Source organism: Rana temporaria, chromosome 2 (assembly GCF_905171775.1).
Source record: "Rana temporaria chromosome 2, aRanTem1.1, whole genome shotgun sequence".
In the NCBI taxonomy this organism is placed as follows: Eukaryota; Metazoa; Chordata; class Amphibia; order Anura; family Ranidae; genus Rana; species Rana temporaria.
The window spans coordinates 45362532-45387335 of record NC_053490.1 but is presented as its reverse complement, the minus strand read 5'-3'; the positions used below and the strand labels follow the sequence as shown (position 1 = coordinate 45387335).

Below are 24804 nucleotides of genomic sequence, written 5' to 3'. Positions count from 1 at the left end.
GCTCTCCCCTGATACCGTAGCTCGGAGTTCAGCATTTGAAAGACAGGGTGGGATTAGGTCATCTCCAGGAGTTTTTCAGTCAGGCTTAGCGAGGTACATAAACAGCCTACATCTATAGCAGAGACATTATTTAACTTTGGTCAAAGCTGCACAGTTTGGGGTAGATTCACGTAGAATGGCGTTTCTTTGTGCGGGCGTAACGTATCCTGTTTACGTTACGCCTCCGCAACTTTTACAGGCAAGTGCCGTATTCTTAAAAGAAAGTTGCGGCGGCGTAGCGTAAATAGGCCGGCGTAAGCCCGCCTAATTCAAATTGTGAAGAGGTGGGCGTGTGTTATGTAAATTAACCCTGACATGCCCCGATCGTGGAATTTCCCAGTGTGCATTGCTCCAAAGTACGCCGCAAGGATGTCATTGGTTTCGATGTGAACGTAAATGACGTCCAGCCCCATTCACGGACGACTTACGCAAACGACGTAATTTTTTTTTCAAATTTCGGCGCGGGAATGACGGCCATACTTAAAGCGGGGGTTCACCCTATGAACGGAATTTTTTTTTTTTCTACTACCATAAAATCAGGCATTGTAGCGCGAGCTACAGTATGCCTGTCCCGATTTTTTTACCCTCGTACTCACCTTGTAATCGTTCATCGAAGATACCGGGGAATGGGCGTGCCTATGGAGACGAAAGGTGATTGACGGCCGGCTCTGGCGCGTCACGCTTCTCCGGAAATAGCCGAAATAGGCTTGGCTCTTCACGGCGCCTGCGCATAGCCTGTGCGCAGGCGCCGTGAACAGCCGAGACCTACTCCGGCTGTCCTCGGGGAGAGTGACGTGCCAGGGCCGGCCGTCAATCATCCTCCCTCTCCATAGGCACGCCCATTCCCCGCGGGAGCCGAAATCTACGATGTCCGATTACAAGGTGAGTCCGGGGTTAAAAAAATCGGGACAGGCATACTGTAGCTCGCGCTACAATGCCTGTCTCGATGGTAAAATCATGTGGGTGAGGGTGAACTACCGCTTTAACATTTGTGATCCGCATATACGCCTCATATAGCAGGGGTAACTTTACGCCGGGAAAAGCCTAACGTAAACGGCGTAAATGTACTGCGTCGGACGGGCGTACGTTCGTGAATTCGCGTATCTAGCTGATTTACATATTCTAGGCGTAAATCAGCGTACACGCCCCTAGCGGCCAGCGTAAATATGCAGTTAAGATCCAACGGTGTAAGAGACTTACGCCGGTCGGATCTAATAGAAATCTATGCGTAACTGATTCTATGAATCAGGCGCATAGATACGCCGTCGTATCTCCTCTGTGAATCTACCCCTTTGTTTCTTTTCTATAGGCACCCCTTACCTGCATATGCTTTTTGGTAAAGGTGAACTAACCAATTAAAAAAGGAACTGTATACTGATGATTGCACATGGCTTTATATTCTAGTCTTTTCTAAGTGGAGTTTACAAAGATAACCACACTAGACACGGCAGAAAAAAAATGAAGGATTTTCTGCAGAAAGAAGTTATTCCAACTGTTCCATTTCATCCAGTAATCCTTTTACAGTCAGATTTATCCTTTGTCTTTAGGAATACAAAGTTGCACAGTCTCTGCTTTCTTCTCAGGCAACAGTTTATTAGCAGTAAAATCAACAAACGATGAAAAAGATTCGGAAACGCTGTCCATTCACAGCATCATACAACAAAGATGAAAGCCACCAACCCGCACCTGCTGCAGGCATTTTTGGCGATACAAACGTTCAGGCGAACAAGTGATGTTCTCAAGAAGCGTCTGACACCCGGCAATTGATCACGTCTTGTCTGTTTTTATAGCCGTATAAATAAAAGCTGTACTTTGTAGGCCTTCCAGCTACTTCACAGACTGATGAATGCCAAGACACATGACAGATGAGAGGCGAGGAATGGCGCACGGCCTGTGGGAAGGGGCGGAGGAGTCCTAAGTCTCTCACCACGTTAGAAGAGTCTTCTTAGGCATCAAAATACTTATATCTACAAAGCACTGTATAGGAATATAGTCTACGGTAGCTGCTGAACCAAGTCCAATTGCAGCTGGACGGTTTTTCATGATAATTGACAGCTCTGTCTAATCACTTTGGGCTCAGTATGGTCGGTGTAAAAACTGCAAGCAGAGCCGCTGATTGCACAGAAAGAGGAATGCCAGCATACATACACACACAGGGCTAGATTCAGGTAGCTGCGCCCCTTCTTACGGCGGCGCAACGTATCGTATTTACGCTACGCCGCCGCAACTTACAGTATTCACAAAGCACTTGCTCCGTAAGTTGCGGCGGCGTAGCGTAAATGGGGCCGGCGTAAGCCCGCGTAATTCAAATGTGGAAGGGGGGGGGCGTGTTTTATGCTAATATGTGATGACCTGACGTGATTGTTGTGTTTTACGAACGGCGCATGCGCCATCCGTGTACATATCCCAGTGTGCATTGCTTCAAATGACGTCGCAATGACGTCATTGGTTTCGACGTGAACGTAAATTACGTCCAGCCCTATTCGCAAAAAATTCAAATTTCGAAGCGGGAACGACGTCCATACTTAACATTGGCTGCGCCACCTAATAGCAGGAGCAACGTTACGCCGAAAAAGCCTTACGCAAACGACGTAAAAAACTACCGCCGGGCGCACGTACGTTTGTGAATCGGCGTAACTAGGTAATTTGCATACTCTACGCCAAAAAACGACGGGAGCGCCACCTAGCGGCCAGCGTGAGAATGCACCCTAAGATACGACGGCGTAAGAGACTTATGCCAGTCATATCTTAGGCGAATGTCGGCGTATCTTGCTTTCTGAATACAGAAAGAAGATACTCCGGCGCAGCTTTGAATTTACGCGGCGTATCTATGGATACGGCGGCGTAAATCGTTGCTGAATCTAGCCCATAGAGAACTTGTTTTCCTTAGAAAACAATGGACTTGGTTTTTGAAATCATAAGTTCTCCTTTATAAAAATAAATAATAAATGCATATCTTTTTGCAGGTAAAAAAAACGTGCATGTGGTACAGAGGTTCGAGGCCATTTGGGAACCATGGGCAGAATACATGCAAGTTCCCCTGACTTCCCCGCAGGGATCCGATTGAGTTTGAAGGGAACTTGTGGCAGGAAAGCTACACATCTACCCCTGACATTCTCTTCTACTATCATTCTTTACCCCCTTTCCTCTCTCTCTACTACCAACTCTTTCTTTTAGTTGGTTGATTGCAGAAGGTTTCTATAAGGGATGTCTTAACTGGAGTGGATATGCGACACGTAAGGGGATCGCCTTCTAAAGGTGTTCACATATTCACCTCTAGGCACACAGTGGAAGGTCCCACTCAGGAGCAGAGATGTACCCACCCCCCACTGTTTCTTTGCGTACCCACGCTCCTGATGTTTGTCCACCCAACAACATTACACCCAAAATCAAGCTATTGGACTATCTGATGATATATTTAACTGTTAACGTTGGACACGCTGGGTCTGGGGCATCATTACCCCCTACTCCAAACTACAGGAGACTTTATCAATGGGCTGTCTTAATGCAATGCACATTGACGTGCAACATTAACATGAATTAACCATTTCCCACCCACGCTATAACCGAAAGACAGCTACAGCGCGGGCTTCCAGTGCTGGGAGGGCATCAATAGACATCCTCCAGCGGCGCACTCTGGGATAGTTGAGTGCGTCTGACTCAGCTGATCACAGAACAGGGTAAAAAGGGCCAATCACATCGGCCCTTTCCTATGTGATCAGCTGTCAGCCAATGAAAGCTGATCACGGAAGTAAACAGAAGCCGGTTATCTGCTTTTTTTCCCACTCACGATCAGCGTAAGGAAAAGACAGCCAGTAACCGGCTTCTGTTACAGGGACATCGGTCCCAATTTCTGCTCACCAGTACTGCCAATCAGAGCCCACCAGTGCCACCTATCAGAGCCCACCAGTGCCGCCTATCAGAGCCCACCAGTGCCGCCTATCAGAGCCCACCAGTGCCGCCCATCAGAGCCCACCAGTGCCGCCCATCAGAGCCCACCAGTGCCGCCCATCAGAGCCCACCAGTGCCGCCTATCAGAGCCCACCAGTGCAGCCTCATCAGTGCACACCAGTGCAGCCTCACCAGTGCACACCAGTGCAGCCTCACCAGTGCACACCAGTGCAGCCTCATTAGTGCACACCAGTGTAGCCTCATCAGTGCACATCAGTGAAGGAGAAAAAATACCTGTTTGCAAAATTTTATAACTAAATTATTAAAAATGTTTCTTTAGAAAAAAAAAAAAAAAAAACACACAGGAGGTGATTAAATGGCACCAATAAAAAGCTCTAATTCTGTGGGCAAAAAAAAAAAGGGTACAGCGTTGCATGACTACGTAATTGTCATTCAAAGTGTGAGTGCTGAAAGCTAAAAAAAAATGACCTGGGCAGGAAGGGGGTATAAGTGCCTAGCACGCAAGTGGTTAACGCACCATGCACAGTAAATGGGCACCAATATTACAGGTGCTCTTTAAGCATCTTAAAGGTGCTCTGACAGTCTACCTGTAAATGTAGGTAAATGAGGTCCCTCCATAAGCTGGCAGATGAAGAATCGCCTTACTGGAATGTGCATCTACAATTGCCATACCTGTGTGTTCTCATTCTCCTGCTCGCTCACGTGTAGTCCTCGCTCCAGTTCACAGACTTTCTCCCTCAGGGTTGCCATAGTGACATCTTGTTGGTTTAACTTTGCAGTCAGGCCATAGAGGTCTGCCTTCAGAGTCTCCAGGCCGGCACCTTCTTCCTTTTTATTCTGGAGATCTTTCTCAGCCTGTCAAACACAGAGCAATGACGGTATTATAAAGTTTCCGTACCCACAACATATACAAATCACTCAAAAGAAATTACTTTAAGGATAGTTCACCATTACCAAAAAAACTGCCTATGTAGGTAAGGGGAGTCTGTAGATAAAAATAAATGCAGCTTTTTTTTTTTTTTTTTTGAAAAAGCCAACTTTATTTGGATAAAAGTCATTTTACAAAGTAGTTACTCATGTGGAATAATAAACAGTACATTATAACATTTATTTTGTGTGAGATTCCTTGTACATACATGTTAAGGCACAGGTTTATGAGTGTATAGACATCAATAGCCAGATTCACGTAGGAGAGCGTATCTTTGTGCGGGCTTAACTTATTTATGCTACTCCTCCGCAACTTAGACAGGAAAGTGCAGTATTCACAAAGCACTTGCTCCGTAAGTTGCGGCGGCGTAGCGTAAATCAGCCGGCGTAATTCAAATGTGGAAGAGGTGGGTGTGTTTTATTAAAATGAGCCGTGACCCCATGCAAATGAAGCGCCGATCGTACGGCGCTTGCGCGCGCATGCTCAGTATCACGTCAAATTTACGCCCCAAGATACACCAGGCCCAATGCCTGTGACGTGACCGTAACCTACGCACAGCCCCATTCACGTACGACTTACGTAAAAAGATACGCTTGCCGACGTCCATACTTTGCATTGGCTGCGCCTCATATAGCAGGGGTAACTTTATGCCGGACGTAAGCCTAACGGAAATGGCGTAGCGGGCGCAAGTACGTTCGCGAATCGGCGTATCTACCTAATTTACATATTCGACGCGTAAATCTACGGAAGCGCCCCTTGCGGCCAGCGTAAATATGCACCCTAGATACGACGGCGTACTAAGACCTACGTCGGTCGGCTGAAGCTATATTTCAGGCGTATCTTGTTCCCAAAATACCGCGCAGAGATACGACGGCGCAACTTTTAAATTACGCGGCGTATCAATAGATACGCCAGCGTAACTCGTTCGTGAATCTGGCCCCCAGTATATAAGAAACTTCATGTCATTCTGCTACCAATCATAGGACAGTCACTTTCTACTTTCATCTAAGTATGCCGGTCTGCTGGGCTTGGATTAATTTAGGCACAGGTTTCTCCATCCTCTAACCATCTATGCCACGCATTTGAGTACTTATGCACGCACTTTCTATGGGCATGGACTAATTTTTTAAATGGTAGTGCATCATTAATGTCCCTCTTCCATTGGTGTATAGAGGGAGGCTGAGCCTGCATCCATACCTTGGCTATGCCCTTACGGGCCATAAACAGAGTATCATTTAGAAATTGAAATTTGTCAATTTCTACGTCTGGCAGAAGTCCCAGAAGACATAGTTTGGGGTCTAATACCACTAGGGAACCCATATTGTCATGTAAAAACTGAACAATCTGCGTCCAGTGTGTCTGAATGTTTGTTCCATATGAGATGGAAGAACGTTCCAGGTGCTGCGTGGCACAAATGGCATGTCGGCTCATAAGTAAGGAGGAATTTAGGTAGGATTTGTGTACAATGTATATCTGTATCAGTCTGTCAGATAACTTGGGGGGACGTCAGTCTGGTCCCTTCCAATATTTCATCCCGGTCTTCCTCCTCCATAGGGCCTATGCCTTTTTCCCAGTCCTTTTTTGCCTTTTATGCAATGGCATTTGAACTACGGTTTCTGATCTTTAGATACAGGGTCGATATGATTTTAGAGGATTCCTCTCCCATTATTACATGCAGAACTGGGGGAGAGTCTGACACTACTTCCATATTTGGTAATTGTGTTTTTAATGCATGGCGCAGTTGTAGATACGTAAAGGCGATCTGGTTAGGGAGTGTATATTCTTCCTTAAGTACTTGAAACTGCTTGATTCTGGAGTTTATCAAATAAACACCTGATGGAGGTATATTATACCATGTGTAGCCCATACTGTCGAGTCTGAGAAATATTCTAACTCATGTAGGTGTTTGTTGAACCATAGTGGGGTGTGGGTGTGAATTATCCCAGCGTTTTGCTTTTTCAATGTGATTTCCCATATTCTTTGATGATGGAGTAGCATTCCCAAATTATACCTTGTGTTTTTTTAGTGAGTTGTTTCCCTCGGAGGATAGCTTGGAGCGGGGTAAATGCTGGGTGACCCGGTTTATTACATACTAGGGATCTATAGCGTTGCATTTCCACTTTGTTAAAGTGGTATTTGTGGGAGAGTTGAGCTGCCAAGTAATAATCCTGTAAATCAGGAAGGGACACTCCTCCCTTATCCATGGGGTTCTTTAGAACATGCCAGGCCAGTTTATGTCTGCCATTTCCCCATACAAATGAGTTTAGAATGGCTTCCATTTGTTTAAAGACTTTTAAAGGGATATAGAGAGGAGCATGCCAAACCATATATAGTATTTTGGGTAACAAAATAATTTTTATTATATTTATACTTCCCATCACCCCCTAGTGGCAGCCTGGACCATGTCTGGGTTTTGGACTTCATCAAGTCAAATAAGGGTGCTACATTCATGTGTGTGTAGTCCGGTAAAGTTCTAGTGACCTTCATCCCCAAGTACTTAATTTTTTATACTCTAGATCAGGGTTTCTCAACTCCAGTCCTCAAGGCGCCCCAACAGGTCATGTTTTCAGCTTTTCCCTCAGATGAAATGGCTGTGGTAATTACTAGGGCAGTGAAACTGATCAAATCACCTGTGAAAAATAATGGAAAGCCTGAAAACATGACCTGTTGGGGCGCCTTGAGGACTGGAGTTGAGAAACACTGCTCTAGATAACGGTAAAGTTGGGTTTGTTTTAGAAGGGGGGGGGGGGGTGTGTCCAGTGGGAGGATTTGGGAATTTTCCCAGTTGATACGGAATCCTGAGTAACTACCCATTTTTCCAATGATGTCAAGTGCGGCCTTTAGTAAACGTCCCTGATCTGCCAAGTACAAAATAGTGTCATCAGCATACAGACCTATTTTATCTACTGTGTGTCCTCTTCTCAATCCCTTTATATTAGAGTCTGCTCTGATGGCAATTGCCAGGGCATACAGTAGGGGGGACAATGGACATCTCTGACTAGTACCCCTTTCCAGAAGGAACTGCTCCGAAAGCCAGCCGTTGACAAATACCCTTGCTTTAGGTGTCTGATAAAGAAGCTTAACCCACTTTATAAACTGTGGACCAAAGCCATAGTTGTGCAAGCACTCCCACAAGTATGGCCATTCTACGGAATCAAAGGCTTTGGCAGTGTCCAGCGCTACCACCACCCTGGTTCCTGAATTGTCATGTTGTGCCTGTATGTTCATGTATAGTCTCCTAATGTTCATGGCCGTGTTTTTCCCTGGCATAAAGCCTGTTTGGTCAGAGTGTATTAGCGTGAGTATAGCTGTATTCAAGCGATTGGCCAGTATTTTAGCTAGTATCTTAATATCTACATGTAGGAGTGAGATAGGCCTGTATGATTCTGGGTAATGGGGGTCTTTGCCCGGCTTGGGGAGTACAATTATTTGGGCCTCCTGCATGGATAGAGGGAGCGTGTTTGTGTCAAATATGGATTGGTAGAGATCCTTGAGTTTAGGGATGAATGTTTCGGAGTATGTTGCATAAAACTCCAGTGGCAGTCCGTGTAGTCCAGGGGCTTTAGACTTGGCCAGTTGGACAATTGCATCAGCAATATCATGTGTAGTTATGGGTGCATCTAGTAATTTCACTTGCTCTGGTTTTAACCTGGGTAATTGGATTGTATTTAAATACGCTTGGAGTTCCCCTTGTGTATGTGTAGTATGGGATTTATAAAGGTTTCTATAGAATTGTAAAAACTGGGATGCTACTTGAGAGGGGTCCGTAATGTTATTTCCCCCAGGGTCTATTAAGGAGACTACTACTGGAGGCCTATCGTCCATGTGGGCTAGATATGCCAATAACCTGCCTACCCTCTCCCCCTGCTCATAAACCCTTTGCTTGCAGAAAAATATACTTTGTTTGGCCTTTTCAGTGCATAATTGTGTTACCATGCAGGACTGTAGTTTTACCTTGTCTAGATTTTCAGGGGTGGAATTGGAGTTATAAATTGTTTCAAGCTCTTGCAGTTTATCAGTTGTTAGTTGTAGTATTAGATTAGATGACTGTTTAAGCCTGTTTATTCTGGTAGTAAGAATCCATCGGGCCTGTATTTTAAATTCATCCCAGAATGTGTTAAGGGAGGGTGGGATTCTAGGTCCAGGGTGGATCAAGCCTAGAGAAGACACCATGGGCAGATCCAATTTCGAGAAGACCCTACACTGTTGACCTTGCTTGTAAAGAACACTTTTGGCTTACCCCACTTTAAAAAGGCACTGGAGCATACATAGAATTTTCCAGAGGGATATTTTTCTGCATGGTCTCTAAACACCTTAAAAACATCCCACAAAAGCCTGGTTTATTAGCTTGACTACTTAGCCTGCTGTACCCAGTACCCACACAAGATTTAAGTTATTGTAAAAGGAGGTGATACCTAATAAGGGTTCCTGCACAAGCACAGTGGTAACTTGTTCTCTTTAAAGCGGGGGTTCACCCTATAAACCCCCAAAAAAATTTTTTTTTTCTTCTACCATAAAATCAGGCATTGTAGCGCGAGCTACAGTATGCCTGTCCCGATTTTTTTTATCCCCGTACTCACCGTGTACTCGTACATCGAAGATACCGACTCCCCTCGGAGGAATGGGCGTGCCTATGGAGACGGAGGATGATTGACGGCCGGCTCTGGCGCGTCACGCTTCTCCGGAAATAGCCGAAATAGGCTTGGCTCTTCACGGCGCCTGCGCATAGCCTGTGCGCAGGCGCCGTGAAGAGCCGAGACCTACTCCGGCTGTCTTCGGGGAGAGTGACGTGCCAGGGCCGGTCGTCAATCATCCTCCCTCTCCATAGGCACGCCCATTCCCCGCGGGAGCCGAAATCTATAATGTACGAGTACACAGTGAGTACGGGGGTAAAAAAATCGGGACAGGCATACTGTAGCTCGCGCTACAATGCCTGTCTCGATGGTAAAATCGTGTCACTGAGGGTGAACCACCGCTTTAATTTGAAATATAAAAAGTGTAGGCAGGTTGCCTACAGAAGCATTGATATTAGATAGTGGCTGGCCCATGCTGGGGGGGGAGTTAATGTGTTTGCTACTGTTCCTGGGATTTTTGGATCCAGCCTACCCACCAGTGATATTATTATGTGGGTAGGCTAGGTACAGAGCTCCTTTTCATGCCGGCCTAAGCAGGACATGCTGGGACTAGTGTAGAGGAGGACTGCTACGCCTTGCAGTCTGTTAGAAGCACTGGGAATCCATAGACTGTAATCCTGAACGACTTTGAATAACTTTCCCCATGAGCGCAGGATTGTAGTGTGGTGTTTGCAATTGTTACTTCTGGGAACGATTTTTTCCAGCTGCTCTAGGGATACTTCCTTCTCCATTGACTGTTTATCCCCATTCATGAGTTTATGATACCCCCGCGCTTATCAGCCCATTTAGCGCTGGTGTTTTTTGAATAACTTCAGACCAGGTTTAGAACAGTTGATGCAACTTTACTTTCTGATGTATCAAAAGAACTTGGGTCAGTAAAGCACATACGGGGTATGAAGTAAAGCCACTACCAGAGGTCTACTCAGCAGGACAGGCAGGAGAAGTAATGTAGTTGCCACAGGTAACCAAGATCTGGTGGGAAGTGTATAGCAGCCGGTCATGAAGAGTGATACCTGGTGTAGGAGACTGGACCTCCAGTGGTGAGGTGGTCGGTGATCTGGCTCCCTCCCCAGTAGTTAGTTTCTACGAACACCTGGAATGGAACCTGCGTTATGGACATCCATAACCTGGTCGCATGCTACAAGAGTGAAGGAGTTCACAAGTGCATGCATGAGGTCTGCACTATGTGCATGGTGGGACCCCATTCTGTCACTAGGAGTGAGGCATCAGAGGTACAATGGACTGGTAGAGATGACACAGGCTCAGCGGAGGCCCCCCAAATTGCAAAATACATCAGGCAACAAGCGTGTAGTGACACATAACAGTAATTTTCAGAGAAACTCTCTCATTTTATTAACTGCACGCGGTGACTTGGCTCATCTCTTAAGTCAGAGAACTGCCTTAAATGTTAGATTGACACGACCGCAGTCCCAGTCTGGTCCCAGGGATTGATGAGCGTGTGCTCAGTAAAAGGTACCCCCAGGCGCAGGGTGAGTGGCCCCACCCACACATTTTAATAACAAAAAAGCAGAGTTAAAACTTGTAATGCACCATAAGCAAATATTAGGAAGATCTTTACCAAACGACAAGCATATTTCAGTGAGTTATATTGGGAAGCAAATGGGAAGGAAATTGTACTGTAAGTAAGTTTGATTTAAGCCAATTACAAGCAACATTTTACTTTCAGACACTGATGTGTTAACCCCCAGGCTATTCTTTTAGTCGGATCTGTCAAACAGAAGATAACCTTTGAATGGACCTAGGAAGTGCCATGTAAACATCAACCTTTCCTTGCAGCACAAGTACAATAAGTCAATGTGGTTACCTCATCTTGGTTGCAAGCAGACATCTTCCCCCCCTTCCAAATCTGTTCTTTGTGCTTCGACTCCTTGTATCTGGAACAAAGGAAAAAAAATAAAACATGTTTTCCGATGAAATACAATGAGCAGGTACAGGCATCCAATTTAATTGCTTCTCATCCAGCAGAGTTTTGTCAGTAAGCAGACTTTTAATCTAATTAAACTGTGAACTAAGTGGATAGAGAAGAAATAGCTCATTATGCCTCCAGATCGATCTTCCAAGACACTGAAAGTTTTATTAGAGATAATTAAAGCGGACCTGTTGCTGGAAGACATGAATGCAGTTAAAGGAGGAATCACGGTTCAACACCATTTTATTTGATTTTTTTTTAACAAATGACAGCTTTATTTAGCAAGCTAGGAAATTAGTTCTGACAAAAAGGTAAATTACATACTCAACCTCTCCAAAAACGACCCCTGGTGGCTGGCCATGTTTGTAGGCCGAGGATGTAGATGGTACCTTGACTTCTGCCCAAATTCAAAATAATTCTGCACCTCCCAGTGCCAAGCCAGACAAAGTATCCCCCATGTTTGCCACTTGCTCCTCACTGAGCTTTGCCACTCTCCAATCACACAAATTGCATATTGAACACTGTCTGTATTCTCCCCATAGACATTTCACACAAAGCTCAGACACCTTCTTGGGGTTCAGTCATTTCAGCCAAGCAGCAAGAGAAGTCTGATATACACCGTTACCAGAAGTATTGGGACACCTGCCTTTACACGCACATCTACTTTAATGGCATCCCAATCTTAGTCCGAAGGGTTCAATATGTAGCTGGCCCACCCTTTTCAGCTATAAAAGCTTCAACTCTTCTGGGAAGGTTGTCCACAAGGTTTAGGAATGTCTATGGGAATACAGACCATTCTTCCAGAAGCGCATTTGTGAGGTCAGGCACTGATATTGGACAAGCAGGCCTGGCTCGCAGTCTCCACTACAATTCACCCCAAATGGGGTTCTATCGGGTTGTTGTGCAGGCCAGTCAAGTTCCCCCACCCCAAACACGCTCATCTATGTCTTTATAGACCTTGCTTTGTGCACTGGTCCAAATCATTGGGTGGAGGGGGCGATTTGTTGGAAAAACAACAGCATGTAATGTAAAGTACTGTGAACAATATATATGCATTATAGCTGTCTATCCAGCAGGTGTCACTGCAGTGTTATAGTGTGCATTCTATGGCAATGTAACCAAAGGAAGTACCTACTGTATTGCTTTATATGCACTTGTTTGTTGTTCTCTTCCTGTTCTATGATAAAGACATCCTCCATAAAAGTAAAGCCATTTGCCGTATCCAAGAAGCTTCCAGTGCAGAATTTCAATACTCTGCACAACAGGATTATGGTGTGGTGTTTTTCAGGGGTCAGGCTTGGCCCCTTAGTTCCAGTGAAGGGAACTCTTAAGGCATCAGCATACCAATGCATTTTGGACACTTTCATGCTCCCAACTTTGTAAAGGCAGGTGTCACAATGCTTTTGGTACTATAGTGTGTATGTTCATTAACCCCTTAGTGCCCACCCCCATTTCTCGTGCATTAACCCCTCAGTTAACCCATGAGCATTAACCCCCAAGAACCCTGTCCTTGCATTATCTCCTCGGTGCTCAGTTTCCTACATTTGCATATTAAAGTGGATGTAAACCCGATTCATGAAATTTGAGCTGGGCACATTAATCTGTAGAGTTTTCTTATCCATCTCCAAAGAACCAAGTCCTGTAGCTGTCTCTTGCTCCGTAGCTCTCATCAGCCTCATAACTTCTCACATGTTATCATACCCTATGCAGTCTTCAGGTAATACAATTTCTTGTTAATAATTCTGCAGTCCCCCTTCTGGTGTTATATACTCCCCACTCTTCTACTACACATATCTCCCTCTTTCATATACTCCACATGCATCTCCTGCACAGCCCCTCAGCACCCAGTCCCCAGCAGGTACATTAACACCTCAGCACGATGAAATATTCCAGAGTCCCCTCCTACATCTCCCCCACACCCTCCACACTACTCTCTTGCACATATCACCTCCTCACATATCCGCCAAAATCTTATCCTTCAAAATACCTCCCCCTCATATACCTTCCCACATCCCTCCTGCACATACTGCCCATGGTTATGCCCTCTGCACTCCTCTCCTGCACATACTGCCCACTAAGAAACTTCTTTAGCATGGTTTGCAATATGCCCAACCTTACCCATTCTGAAACGGTACTGTTCTTAGGCTATTATACCGGATAGTATTATTAAGCTATTTAAATTGCATATTATAGCTTGACCACTACCTATACCACTTGGTAACTTTATTGGTACACAAAGCTACAATGGGGTAGAACGTGCATTCCACTGAACTGACCCTGGGATTCAGGGTCACTAAAGCCGACCATAGATGGTTCAAAATCTCGGCCAGTTCAGCAGATACCGGCAAGATTTGATCCATCTATGGGCAGGCTGATTGGATCGACTTGGGTACAACCAACATGTTGGATTTCTAGCAAGCGATTATTGCCAGCAGCTATAGCTGCTACCAATAATCTTTATGTTCTCCTGGCAGGACTGCTCCACAAGAGAGTTTCTCTCATCAACACTTACTGTGTTGATGGGGGAAATCTAGCGATTTTCTTTCCTACAACCCGTGGTTGCACGAAAGATAAATTACATAAAATCGATGGCATGCCTAAGAAGTACTGATGTTAGTTGAAGAACCTATGTGGGGCTGTCCTGCCCAATCTAATGTACACAAAAGCTGCTTCTTTCAGGCCTTTAGCCAACACCAAAGACAAGCCTACAATTCTATCCACTTTGAGCAAATATCTTCTATATTGCAATAGAGTCTGCTCTCCCTCCCAGGGCGAGAACTGGTGCTTGCTAGTAAGCGGTGCGCGTTCCTAGGAGTAGGACGTGTGGCTCGAGCACCAGATAGGCAGGGTTCTCCTAGATCCCCTGCCCCAGCTTCAGGACCAGTGATCTCCCTTCCCCTCGGACCTCCCTCGGCCTCCCCAAAACCACCAGCCATTACCGGTGCCTCTCAAGGTAAGGACCCGGCCTCCCTAGATCATCCCCCCCCCCCCGGCACAGTGTGCGGTCGTCCTTTTCAGGATAAGCCGCGGCTGCGGCCCAGGACAGCGGTCATTTATCCCCCTTTCACCCCCAGAACGATCGAAGCATCTCCCCCCCACAGCTCCCGGCCATCCTACAACTCCACCGCAGCCCGCACAATCTCGCAAAAATTTTCTTGCGGTGGCCGCGTTTAGGAAAATCCGTGGCGCGCTTGCAGCCTCCAATTCCCCCCTTAAAACAGCACATATCCCCCCGCGCCCCAGGAGGACCCCCCATCGTCTCCCCCCAATGCCCCAGGGCCAGAACGCATTTTTCAGAACCAAAACTTCAGACGCTTTGCTAAAAAGTACATTTGTTAATCCTCAGCTAGAGTTTTGTGGTTCTGGGATGCTCTGGAAATCAAAATAACACCATACAGAAAGCCTTGATTTCGGCTCACCCCGTCCACATTGGAACTAAGCCCCCTACCAAGTAATAGTGCTATGGGAGAGCCTAATTGGCAACTAAAGGCGCTCACATTGGACTGATGAATGACAGGTGTATGGCTTAGTTCCATGCCAGAAGTCAGGGCCCTACATTTAGCATTAAGGCCCCGTATTTAACTCTTGGTTCCAAAGACATCTGGCTGAGGACTACCCAATGTACATGAACTCAAGCCAAGGTTCTTGCAGTTTGACAACACTCTTATAGCCAGATTCAGAGAGGTTTACGCCGGCGTATCAGTAGATACGCCGTCATAACTCTGAATCTGTGCCGTCGTAAATTTAAGTGTATTCTCAAATTGAGATACACTTAAATCTAGCTAAGATACGATGGCGGGCGCCGTCGTATCTTAGCTGTCTATTTAGGCCGGCCGCTAGGGGCGTGTACGCCGATTTACGCCTAGAATGCGTAAATCAGCGAGATACGCCTATTCACAAACGTACGCTTGCCCGTCGCAGTGAAGATATGCCGTTTACGTAAGGCGTTTTCAGGCGTAAAGTTAGTACAACAAAAAGCTGGCCCAGCCAATGTTAAGTATGGACATCGGTCCTGCGTCAAATTTTTTTATTTTTATGTCGTTTGCGTAAGTCTTTCGTGAATGGGGCTGGGCGTAATTTACGTTCACGTCGAAATCAATGAGTCTTTGCGGCGTAAATTGGAGCATGCGCACTGGGATACGTCCACGGACGGCGCATGCGCCGTTCGATAAAAACGTCATTTACGTGGGGTCATGCTTTATTTACATAAAACACGCCCACCTCTTCACAATTTGAATTAGGCGCGCTTACGCCGGCACAATTACGCTACGCCGCCGTAACTTAGGACGCAAGTGCTTTGTGAATACAGCACTTGTCTCTCTAACTTACGGCGGCGTAGCGTATACGAGATACGCTACGCCTGCCTAACGTTAGGCGCGTCTTTTTGAATCCAGCTATTAGTTTTTATAGTTTGAAATTCTGCTAGGTCCACTTTTACGTGATCTCCGAGACATTTTCAGACTGTCTGATGGTGCAAAGATTGTAAAGAGATGCTTATTCAACTACACTGTTAGAGTACTGTACATTATTATCTAACCTCACAGGTCAGGACCAAGGTCTCCGACGCTACTGGGAATGGTCTGCACAACTGATTAATTAAGTAACGCACAGTACACCATAGCAAGCATTCATCAATTATAGATTGTTGCACTGACAACCAATTAAAGAAGCAGTCCGATTTGCCCTCTGGGTCGCTGCACCCTACTCTTCACCTTATTAATAAAGTCCAGCTAAAAGAACCAACAGTGTCTGCATTCCCCATAATGATCCCTATAATGATCCAATGCTTAATTATCTCCAGATAAACGGCTTATGTTCACAAGGGCAAAACTAAACAACTCATTTACTCATCTTAATGTTTTATCGGAAAAGAAACCCCAAAAGGGATGGTGAAAGTTTGTCTTCCCAATGTTTAAAGTACAGCAAATGCAAAAGCAGATTTCATGTTGCATTGCCTTGATAGATCTAAACCAGTGGTCTCCAAACTGCGACCTGTGGCCTTTTTTTTGCCCTCATCTGGCCCTTGGGGCGCTATTCCTCCCACTGCTACGAGACATTATTTAATCACACTGGATCCCATGATTGGATCAGAATTCCTGCCAATGACACAAATGATGGTGCACTTTCTCTCTTATTGATACCAATGATGGGGCACTATTCCTCAAACTAATACCAGGGCACCGTTTCTCCCACTGATACCAATAAAGAGGCACTATTCCACCAACTAATGCCTATGATGGGGCACTATTCCTCTCACTGATGCCAATGATGGGGCACTATTCCTCTTCTTATTGGCCACGGGCACTATGTAATTATTTTACTTCCACTGCTCATCAAGCTTAAGGCATGGTTTACTTTCACTAATGTTGGGACATTTTCTACTCCCACTTACCACAATTTAGCCCCCCTGAAGTCTGAAGGACAGTAAACTGGCCCTTTGTTTAGATTTGGTATTTCCAAACTTTCTAAACTAATAAAAGGTTATAAATGGATTTGTTAGTAGTGGGTTATAGCACTTCATCATTGCCCTTAGTAGTACTTCTCTGAAGCTGTTACATAAGTCTACCACAGGGTTCAACAAGCAATTGCAACTAGAATTAGCGACCTGGCGCCTGGGGCGGCACAGCTGGGGTACCCCGTCTCCGTGCGCACCCCCCTGCGATCGCGTTGGCTGGTAATTGAGGCGGCGGCTTTGCGGCCTTCTGCAGTCCTATGGTTCCTTCTGGAATCTGGCGCCCTCTTGTGGTGGCTGTTGGTATGACAAGACAACCAGAAAGGCTAATGGGGCTTCCCTAAATTGATACCCAACATGTCACGCTTTAAAATTGCGTCCGCTTGTGGAATGGCAACAAACTTTTACCCTTTAAAATCTACATAGGCGATGTTTAAAAAAGTTCTACAGGTTGAACGTTTTTAGTTACAGAGGAGGTCTAGGGCTAGAATTATTGCTTTTGCTCTACCAATCGCGGCGATACCGCAAATGTGTGGTTTTAACACCGCTTCCATATGCGGGCGCTACTCAGGTATGCGTTCGCTTCTGCACGCGAGCTCGGCAGGACGGGGCACGTTTCTGGCTCCTAACATTTTCAGCTGGCTCCTAGATTCCAAGCAAATTTGTCAAGCCCTGGCCTACCATAACTATAGCCCCCCCACTCCCTCTCTTCTATAACCTAATCAACATGTGATAGTAAGCAATAGGCTGCTTCAGATACCTTCTCCTGCCCCGAACCCACATATTTCTTTAATACAAGTTTCCTTTTCAAGTTTCAAATGACTGCCAGGTTCACTTTAAGTCAGATTTCATCAAATCATTTTTGCAAACGATTAAATAAGCCATACCTGAACGTATTCCCCTGCGAGTTCTGATATCGAGCCACATCTAGGCGTAACGGGCTTTGATCTCGCTCCGCTGCTCTCCAGAGGTTGTCATGTGCCTGAAGTTCAGTTTTAGCTTCAGAGAGTTCAATTTCGATTTTCTGGAGTGCCAAACAATACAGAAGAGAGAGTGACTAACTTGTACATCATGTAAACCATAAACTTTAAAAGACTACCGATTCGGCCAGTAGTAGTCACAATCAGATGGATTTCTGATTAACCAACTGAGTTCAAATATCCGAACTGAGAACATAGCACAGCATGCATAGCCACATGGGCAAATCCTTCACCTTAAAGTCTAACTCCAATTTTGCTATCACCTTAAATAACTTTGTTTCGGCCAAGCTCCCCCCCCAAAAAAAAAAAACATTTCCTTTACCAAAACATTTGGCCGCTGTCACCACTGTATACACTGGGCCATATTCTCTCTAAATATCCGCCTGCTGCGCTTAGGGCACTTACACTCCGCTGTCCCAACTTACTGGAGCAGGTGTTGTATTCCCCAAACACTTGCTCCATAAGTTGGGACAGCGGAGTGTAAGTGTCCCGGCGTAGCCTGGCGGATCTCCAAGGGGGCGTCTTCTATTCAAATGAAGCGCGCCCCCGATGCGAAAGAACTGGGCATGCGCCGGGCTGCAAAAAGCCCAGTGCGCATGCTCCAGTTCTCGGCGGAAAACGTCAATGACGCCGACGTGTGCGTCATTGACGTAAAGTCGTATTCAAGAACGACTTACGTAAACGACGTACCCGACGAAAAAACACGACGGGGACCCGACGCCATCCGTAACATGGCCTACGCGAGACTTGCGGAAACTTACCCCTCATATAGCAGGAGTAAGTTTCCGCTTACGCAAACGACGTTAGCGACGGTTACGCGACGCAAACTCGTTCGGGAATCGGCGTAGAAGGATCATTTGCATACGCAAATGAGTCCTTCACGTAAATGCCATCTAGCGGCGGCCGGCGTCATTGCATTTAAGATCCGCCAGTGTAAGTGACTTACAGATGGCGGATCTTAAGTGTATCTATGCAAAAATTATTCTGAGAATCAGGAGCATAGATACACGGGCCAAAAAAGGGAGTTACGATGGAGTATCCTGACTTACTCCATCGTAACTTCACTGAGAATATGGCCCACTGTACTTTAGCTGCATACAGTATACAGCACTGTGTTGAGGCAGAGCCCCACTCCCTGAACAAAATCGAGTCCGGCCGTGTGTTGCTCAGCCATTCACATGAAGCCTTTTATTTTATCAATGAGCACAGGGCTCTCTCTGGCTGGCTGAAGTGGAGATTGTGTAGTTGTCAGCCCGCCTCTCCACCTTGGCCAATCAGAGGAAGCCTTGTATTCATTTATAAAAAATTAATGGCTGGGCAACGCACCACCCGCTTCGATTTTGTTCTGGGAGTGGAACAGAAGTCCCTGTCCTGCTGCTGACATGGATTTAAACTCTAAAAACCACTTTAGTATCCGACTGCCTGCATCATCCAGTGCACTCAATGGTTCCTCCCAATGGCCTCTATGTCACTACTGTGCCCTGTAGTCATACAAGGGTTGATGGGGAAAACCCCGGCATGTAGTGGGGGGTGCAGGCAGAAGACGCTCCCAGAAGGATAGAATTCTGAAGCAGTGGCGGTGCGTCCATAGAGGGCGCCGGAGCGCCGCCCCCTCTCGCACCGCCACGGAATACAATACATAGATTCATGCATTGCATGAATCTTTGTATTGCCGCTGCTGCCAACTATTCAGATGGCTGGCCCCCTGGCGAGCGCCGGCCATCCGAATAACGGCAGCTGGTTGGCTGTGGAAGTGCCTATCAGAGCCAATGGCTCTGATAGGCTTTCCGATTACAGCCCTCCGGCTTCCAGATGCTTATCCAAGGGACGCACGGGGGGGGGGGTGCGTTCCTTGGATAAGACTGACAGGCGTCTCAGCCAATCAGGTTCACCGGTTCTGGTTACCGGTAACCTGATTGGCTGAAGCGTCATCAAGGGTGGGAGAAGACATTGAGGGATGGTAGAAGCAGGATGGCTGACCCCAGAAAGGTAAGTGCCAGGCAGGGGGGGGGGCATTTTACAGGGCACAGTGGTGACAATTGCTGGGCACAGTGGCTACAATATTGCTGGACACAGTGGCGAAAATTGATGGGGCGCATTGGCTACAATTGCTGGGCGCAGTGGCTACAATTGCTGGGCGCAGTGGCTACAATTGCTGGGCGCAGTGGCTACAATTGATGGGCACAGTGCTGACAATTGATGGGCACAGTGCTGACAATTGATGGCACAGTGGCGACAATTGATGGCACAGTGGCGACAATTGATGGCACAGTGGCGACAATTGATGGCACAGTGGCGACAATTGATGGCACAGTGGCGACAATTGATGGCACAGTGGCGACAATTAATTGGCACAGTGGCTGCATTTGATGGGCACAGTGGCTGCATTTGATGGGCACAGTGGCTGCATTTGATGGGCACAGTGGCTGCATTTGATGGGCACAGTGGCTGCATTTGATGGGCACAGTGGCTGCATTTGATGGGCACAGTGGCTGCATTTGATGGGCACAGTGGCTGCATTTGATGGGCACAGTGAGGCCGCAATTGTTTTATTTTTCGTTTGTTTGCACCCCCCCAAATATTTTGAGCACCAGCCGCCACTGTTCTGAAGTCTTCGCAGGAGGTTTGAAAGACAGTCTTGCCACCCACCATTTACATATTCACAATCCTCCACTGCAGGGTGCAACTCTTTCGATTTTTAGGGAAAGCAACAGAAGAAATGGTGCAACAAATATATATATATATATATATATATATATAGCTATTCATTAATATTTTAAACAGAATGGGTTTCCCCCCCAAGGTGTGGGTTTACATATACTTTAATGGAGGAAAAAGGAAAGGATCCCCCCCCCCCCCCATATCACTCCTGACGAGACATCAGATACTCTATGGCTGGCTTTATAGTGACACTGCTGTAAATTTACTTTATGACCCCCTTCATCGGACCCTACACAAGATCCATTAGGACTTGATTGCCTGTATTGCTGACAGACGCTGCGCTCTATCACTGCATTACCTGGCAGCGCATTTGACAATTCCTCAGTTCCTGCAAGAGCTGCCGATTTTCCTCTTTCAGCAAGTTCCTGCTTAATGTGATTTCTTTTACAGCAGACTTGAGGTTTTCAATGATGACCTCGTCACTTCTGATCTTCTCCTGCGAGGCATCAAGCTGGCACCTCAATCTTCGGATTTCACTTTGGTTATTGGTAATGAGCTCATCCTGCAGCTGCGTCCTGCTCGAGAGCTGCTCCTGATAGCTCTGCGACTGTTTCTGCACCGCCAGGAGAAAAAAAAAAACACTAAGATCACAATTAATTACACACTGAATTCCTTATTGTGGGCACAATAACGAGACTCTGTGCACCAATTAGACAAATGAAACAGCAAACACCCACTGCTTCTGCTCAGCCAGCTGGAATAATTACTGGAAAAGGTTCTGCAGATGAGACACAGACAGGCGGTACAAAAGTTTATTAAAGTGTACATATCTGGAGCAAAACGTTGTACTTTTTTGTTAAAAAAACAGACAATGCCAAGCTGCTTTCAATCTGAATCTGTTCCCCTCCACGTCGCTTGGCACCGCAAACCTGGGCTGCTCTGTAAGGCTAAGTTTACACGTGCAGTTGGGGGGGGTGATAAAAACAGGTGGTTGAGCTGTGTTTTTACTACCCCCGACCGTTTACCGTTTCCCCTTCTTAGGCTGGATTCACACCTATGCATTTTTAGTGCTTTTTGCATATTCGCACTACAGAACATGTTCCATAGGAAACCATGTTAAATGGACTGTAGTGCAAATCTGCAAAATGCAAAAAGCACAAAAAATGCATAGGTGTGAATCCAGCCTTAAAGCGGATGTGCCATGAAAAAAAAATATTAAAAGCCAGCAGCTACAAATACTGCAGCTGCTGACTTTTAATACTAGGACACTTACCTGTCCTGGAGTCCAGCGCCCGCAGCAAAGGACGAGCGATCGCTCGTCACTCTGCTGCTCCCCCCGCCATCAACGGTGAGGGAACCAGGAAGTGAAGCGCTCCGGCTCCACTGCCCAGTTCCGTACTGTAACGGCTACCCATGTAGTGAGAGGGTATCAGCCGTTGGAGACGTCCTTTTCCCTGGCAAGTTGCTGTATGCAAGTAAAGCCGGTATAATCCCATCCACGAGATCCAGAGAGAGAGTCAGGTTCAGCTGTAGAAGGAGCAGAATAATAATCCAATAGAATGCCCTTTCAAGAACGAGACGGGGCTACATTTTGAAGGGTCAAGTAGGACTCTTTAATGGTACACTTAGCTTTCTTATATACAGTACAACATGTTAAAATTAATCACAGCAACAATGAACTCCCCACACACACATCACACCTTGGGGGGCTTCAATCACATTCTTTGAGCTAATTACTAAACATTCTAGACATGTCGGCGCCGGCCTATAATTATCATGATCTAATCACTGCACATTCCTTCATTAACAGAACTCAAACAAAACACCATCACACAATGATCTCTTCAACCCACATCGTTAGGCAGACGTTCTGTCTCCGACAGACAGGTTGACAAGTTCCATTCCACACACAAAACAGTATTTAGCATACATAATTAGAGGTCTGGGAGCAGACCTGGATTAACACCTTTAAAGCCTTACACAATGGTTAATGAAATGTCTAGGGGTAGATGCAATTAACACCTTTCAAAAGAATGTGTCCCCACATTGAATAGCCAACAACTTGTGATATCGCAAGACATCCTGCAAACATGATTATTAATGTCCCATCTCATGTAATACATGCATTATGATTCACTTGCCACCCCATCTCCTGGCTCAATCTGTGCCCAAAAGTCACTCCTGTTACACTTACGGCGCATGCGCGAGTCACGCTGCGCCTGCCGATTGGCTCCTGCTGTGTACTGGGAGCCGAGTGTTCCCAGCACACAACGGAGGGGATTGGGAGGTGACGTCATGCCCGCAGTCTGCCCGAGACTGTTGTGGCCGGAAGTGGGTGCAAATACCTGTCTTTAGACAGGTATCTTCTGCACCCCCCTCCCCCTGAAAGGTGTCAAATGTGACACCGCAGGGGGGGAGGGTTCCGATCAGCGCGAGTTCCACTTTAGGGTGGAGCTCCGCTTTAAGGCAACCAAAAACGTATAGATTTGCTGCACCCATGATCCTTTGCTTGGCAGGCAGTACATTCAAGTGAAGAGGGTCACTCCACAACCGCTCTGCAGTATCATGCAATGCAAGCAGTTGCAGTATTGCAGGCTCTTGGGGGTTGAAACAGGCAGTGAGAGAGCGACGCAACACCTCCCAACCTCCTGCCCTTTAAAAAGTAATGCACCGCAGATCAGACAATGCTCATGTAAAGGAGCCGCAAGGGCTCATGCATGTAGTCACAAAAACACTGCATTTTTATCAATTTCAGAACACAAGTGTATTGCGTTCTATGGGCCCACTAACACATCTGCGTAAAGATCAGCCCAGATAGCAAGCAATTGAGCTGCAAGTTTGAAAATGACGTGCTAAGCTTTTGTTAGACTTGCCAGACTTTCACAATTGCAGCAAGTCCACATTGCATGACTCCAAATCAACTTTCTTTGCAAACATTCTGCAAGTCTGCTGCAAGTTCAGGTTCAGTTATGTTGTGCAATAGTCATCCCACCACAGGGGGCACTGTGGCTGAATTTTCATGCTGTAGACTTGCAGATCTCTTGCTGTAGACTGCCCACTGCAACTTTGCTCTTGCTAGAGAATGGCCACACAAATTTGCTACAAATTGGAAAATTGTCAACTAGAACTTATGCTTCAAGTGCTCTGCAAGTGTACAACGTGCCAGTGAAAATGTGCCGCAAGTTAACAGACTTACAATTCAACACTGTCACAGTCTTGTGGCAAGCTATTCTTGCTATCTGGGAGTCAGCTAGCACTGCGTTCAGATTTAAAAAAAAAAAAAATTACACATATAAATGTACAGTGCAAAATATACTCTATTAGGGTGCAAGAGGCGTCTGTGTCGTAGCAACAGAGGATGCTAGGCAGCAATGACCACCTGTGTGCTACCAACTAAGGAAGCCATGCGTCAATAGCCACCTGCGCCCTAGCAACGGAGCCTGAAAGGCTGCTTGCTTTCTAGCAACAAAGGACAATAGGCAGCAGTGGACACCTGCATCCTAACAACCAATAGGCTGCATTAATGCTGTACGCATGTATACGTTGCTTGAACTTTACATGCAAACAGGACAATTTACTCCAGAGTATGATTGTAAATTGTAATACGGCTAGTTAAAGGGTTTGTAAACTCTTTTTATTTAAAAAAAAAAACACACACACCATACATACTGTATATACTCGAGTATAAGCCGAGTTTTTCAGCATTTTTTTTGTGCTGAAAATGCCCCCCTCGGCTTATACTCACCATTTTGCGCCTGATCTCCCGGACTTTAGGGATCCGGTACAAGGCAGCCGTAGGGACCCCAACCTTGGCACACATGTAGCCCCACTCTTCCTCTACAAGTGTGCAAAGTTTGTTGTCCGGGGGACCTACGGCCGGTGAGCACCGATTTTTCAAAGCCAGGCACCCCTTCCATAGACTCCAATGTTAAACTGTAATTTCTCTGGTGAATTTGGGGACCCGGTACTGGCCAGTCGTAGGTCCCCTGGACCCAGATCTTGGTACACATGTAGCCTCTACAGGTGTTCAAAGTTTGTTGTCTGGGGGACCTACGGCTAGAGAGCACCGATTTTTCCAACCCGGGCACCCCTTCCATAGACTCCCATGTTAAACGTCAGTCTAGGCATGGGCACAGTGAGGCATGGGCACAGTGAGGCATGCACATGGATACAGTGAGGTAAAGTGAGGCACAGTGAGGCATGCAGATGGACATCCTAGGCTTATACTTGAGTCAATAAGTTTTCCCAGTTTTTTTGAGGTAAAATTA

The 24804-nt window shown here is 46.2% G+C and overlaps 1 protein-coding gene across 1 annotated transcript in view; it reads right to left on the bottom strand.

Moving 5' to 3' along the window:
* The window catches only part of DEUP1 (deuterosome assembly protein 1), a 102018-nt gene that overhangs the window by 34522 nt on the left and 42692 nt on the right, over nt 1-24804 (bottom strand). Inside the window, exons 7-10 of the mRNA XM_040340143.1 lie at nt 20895-21149; nt 17783-17919; nt 11339-11408; nt 4624-4806 (exon numbers count right to left, since the gene is read on the bottom strand). Of these exons, the coding sequence (XP_040196077.1) occupies nt 4624-4806; nt 11339-11408; nt 17783-17919; nt 20895-21149 (645 nt within the window). The remainder of the gene's footprint in view (nt 1-4623; nt 4807-11338; nt 11409-17782; nt 17920-20894; nt 21150-24804) is intronic.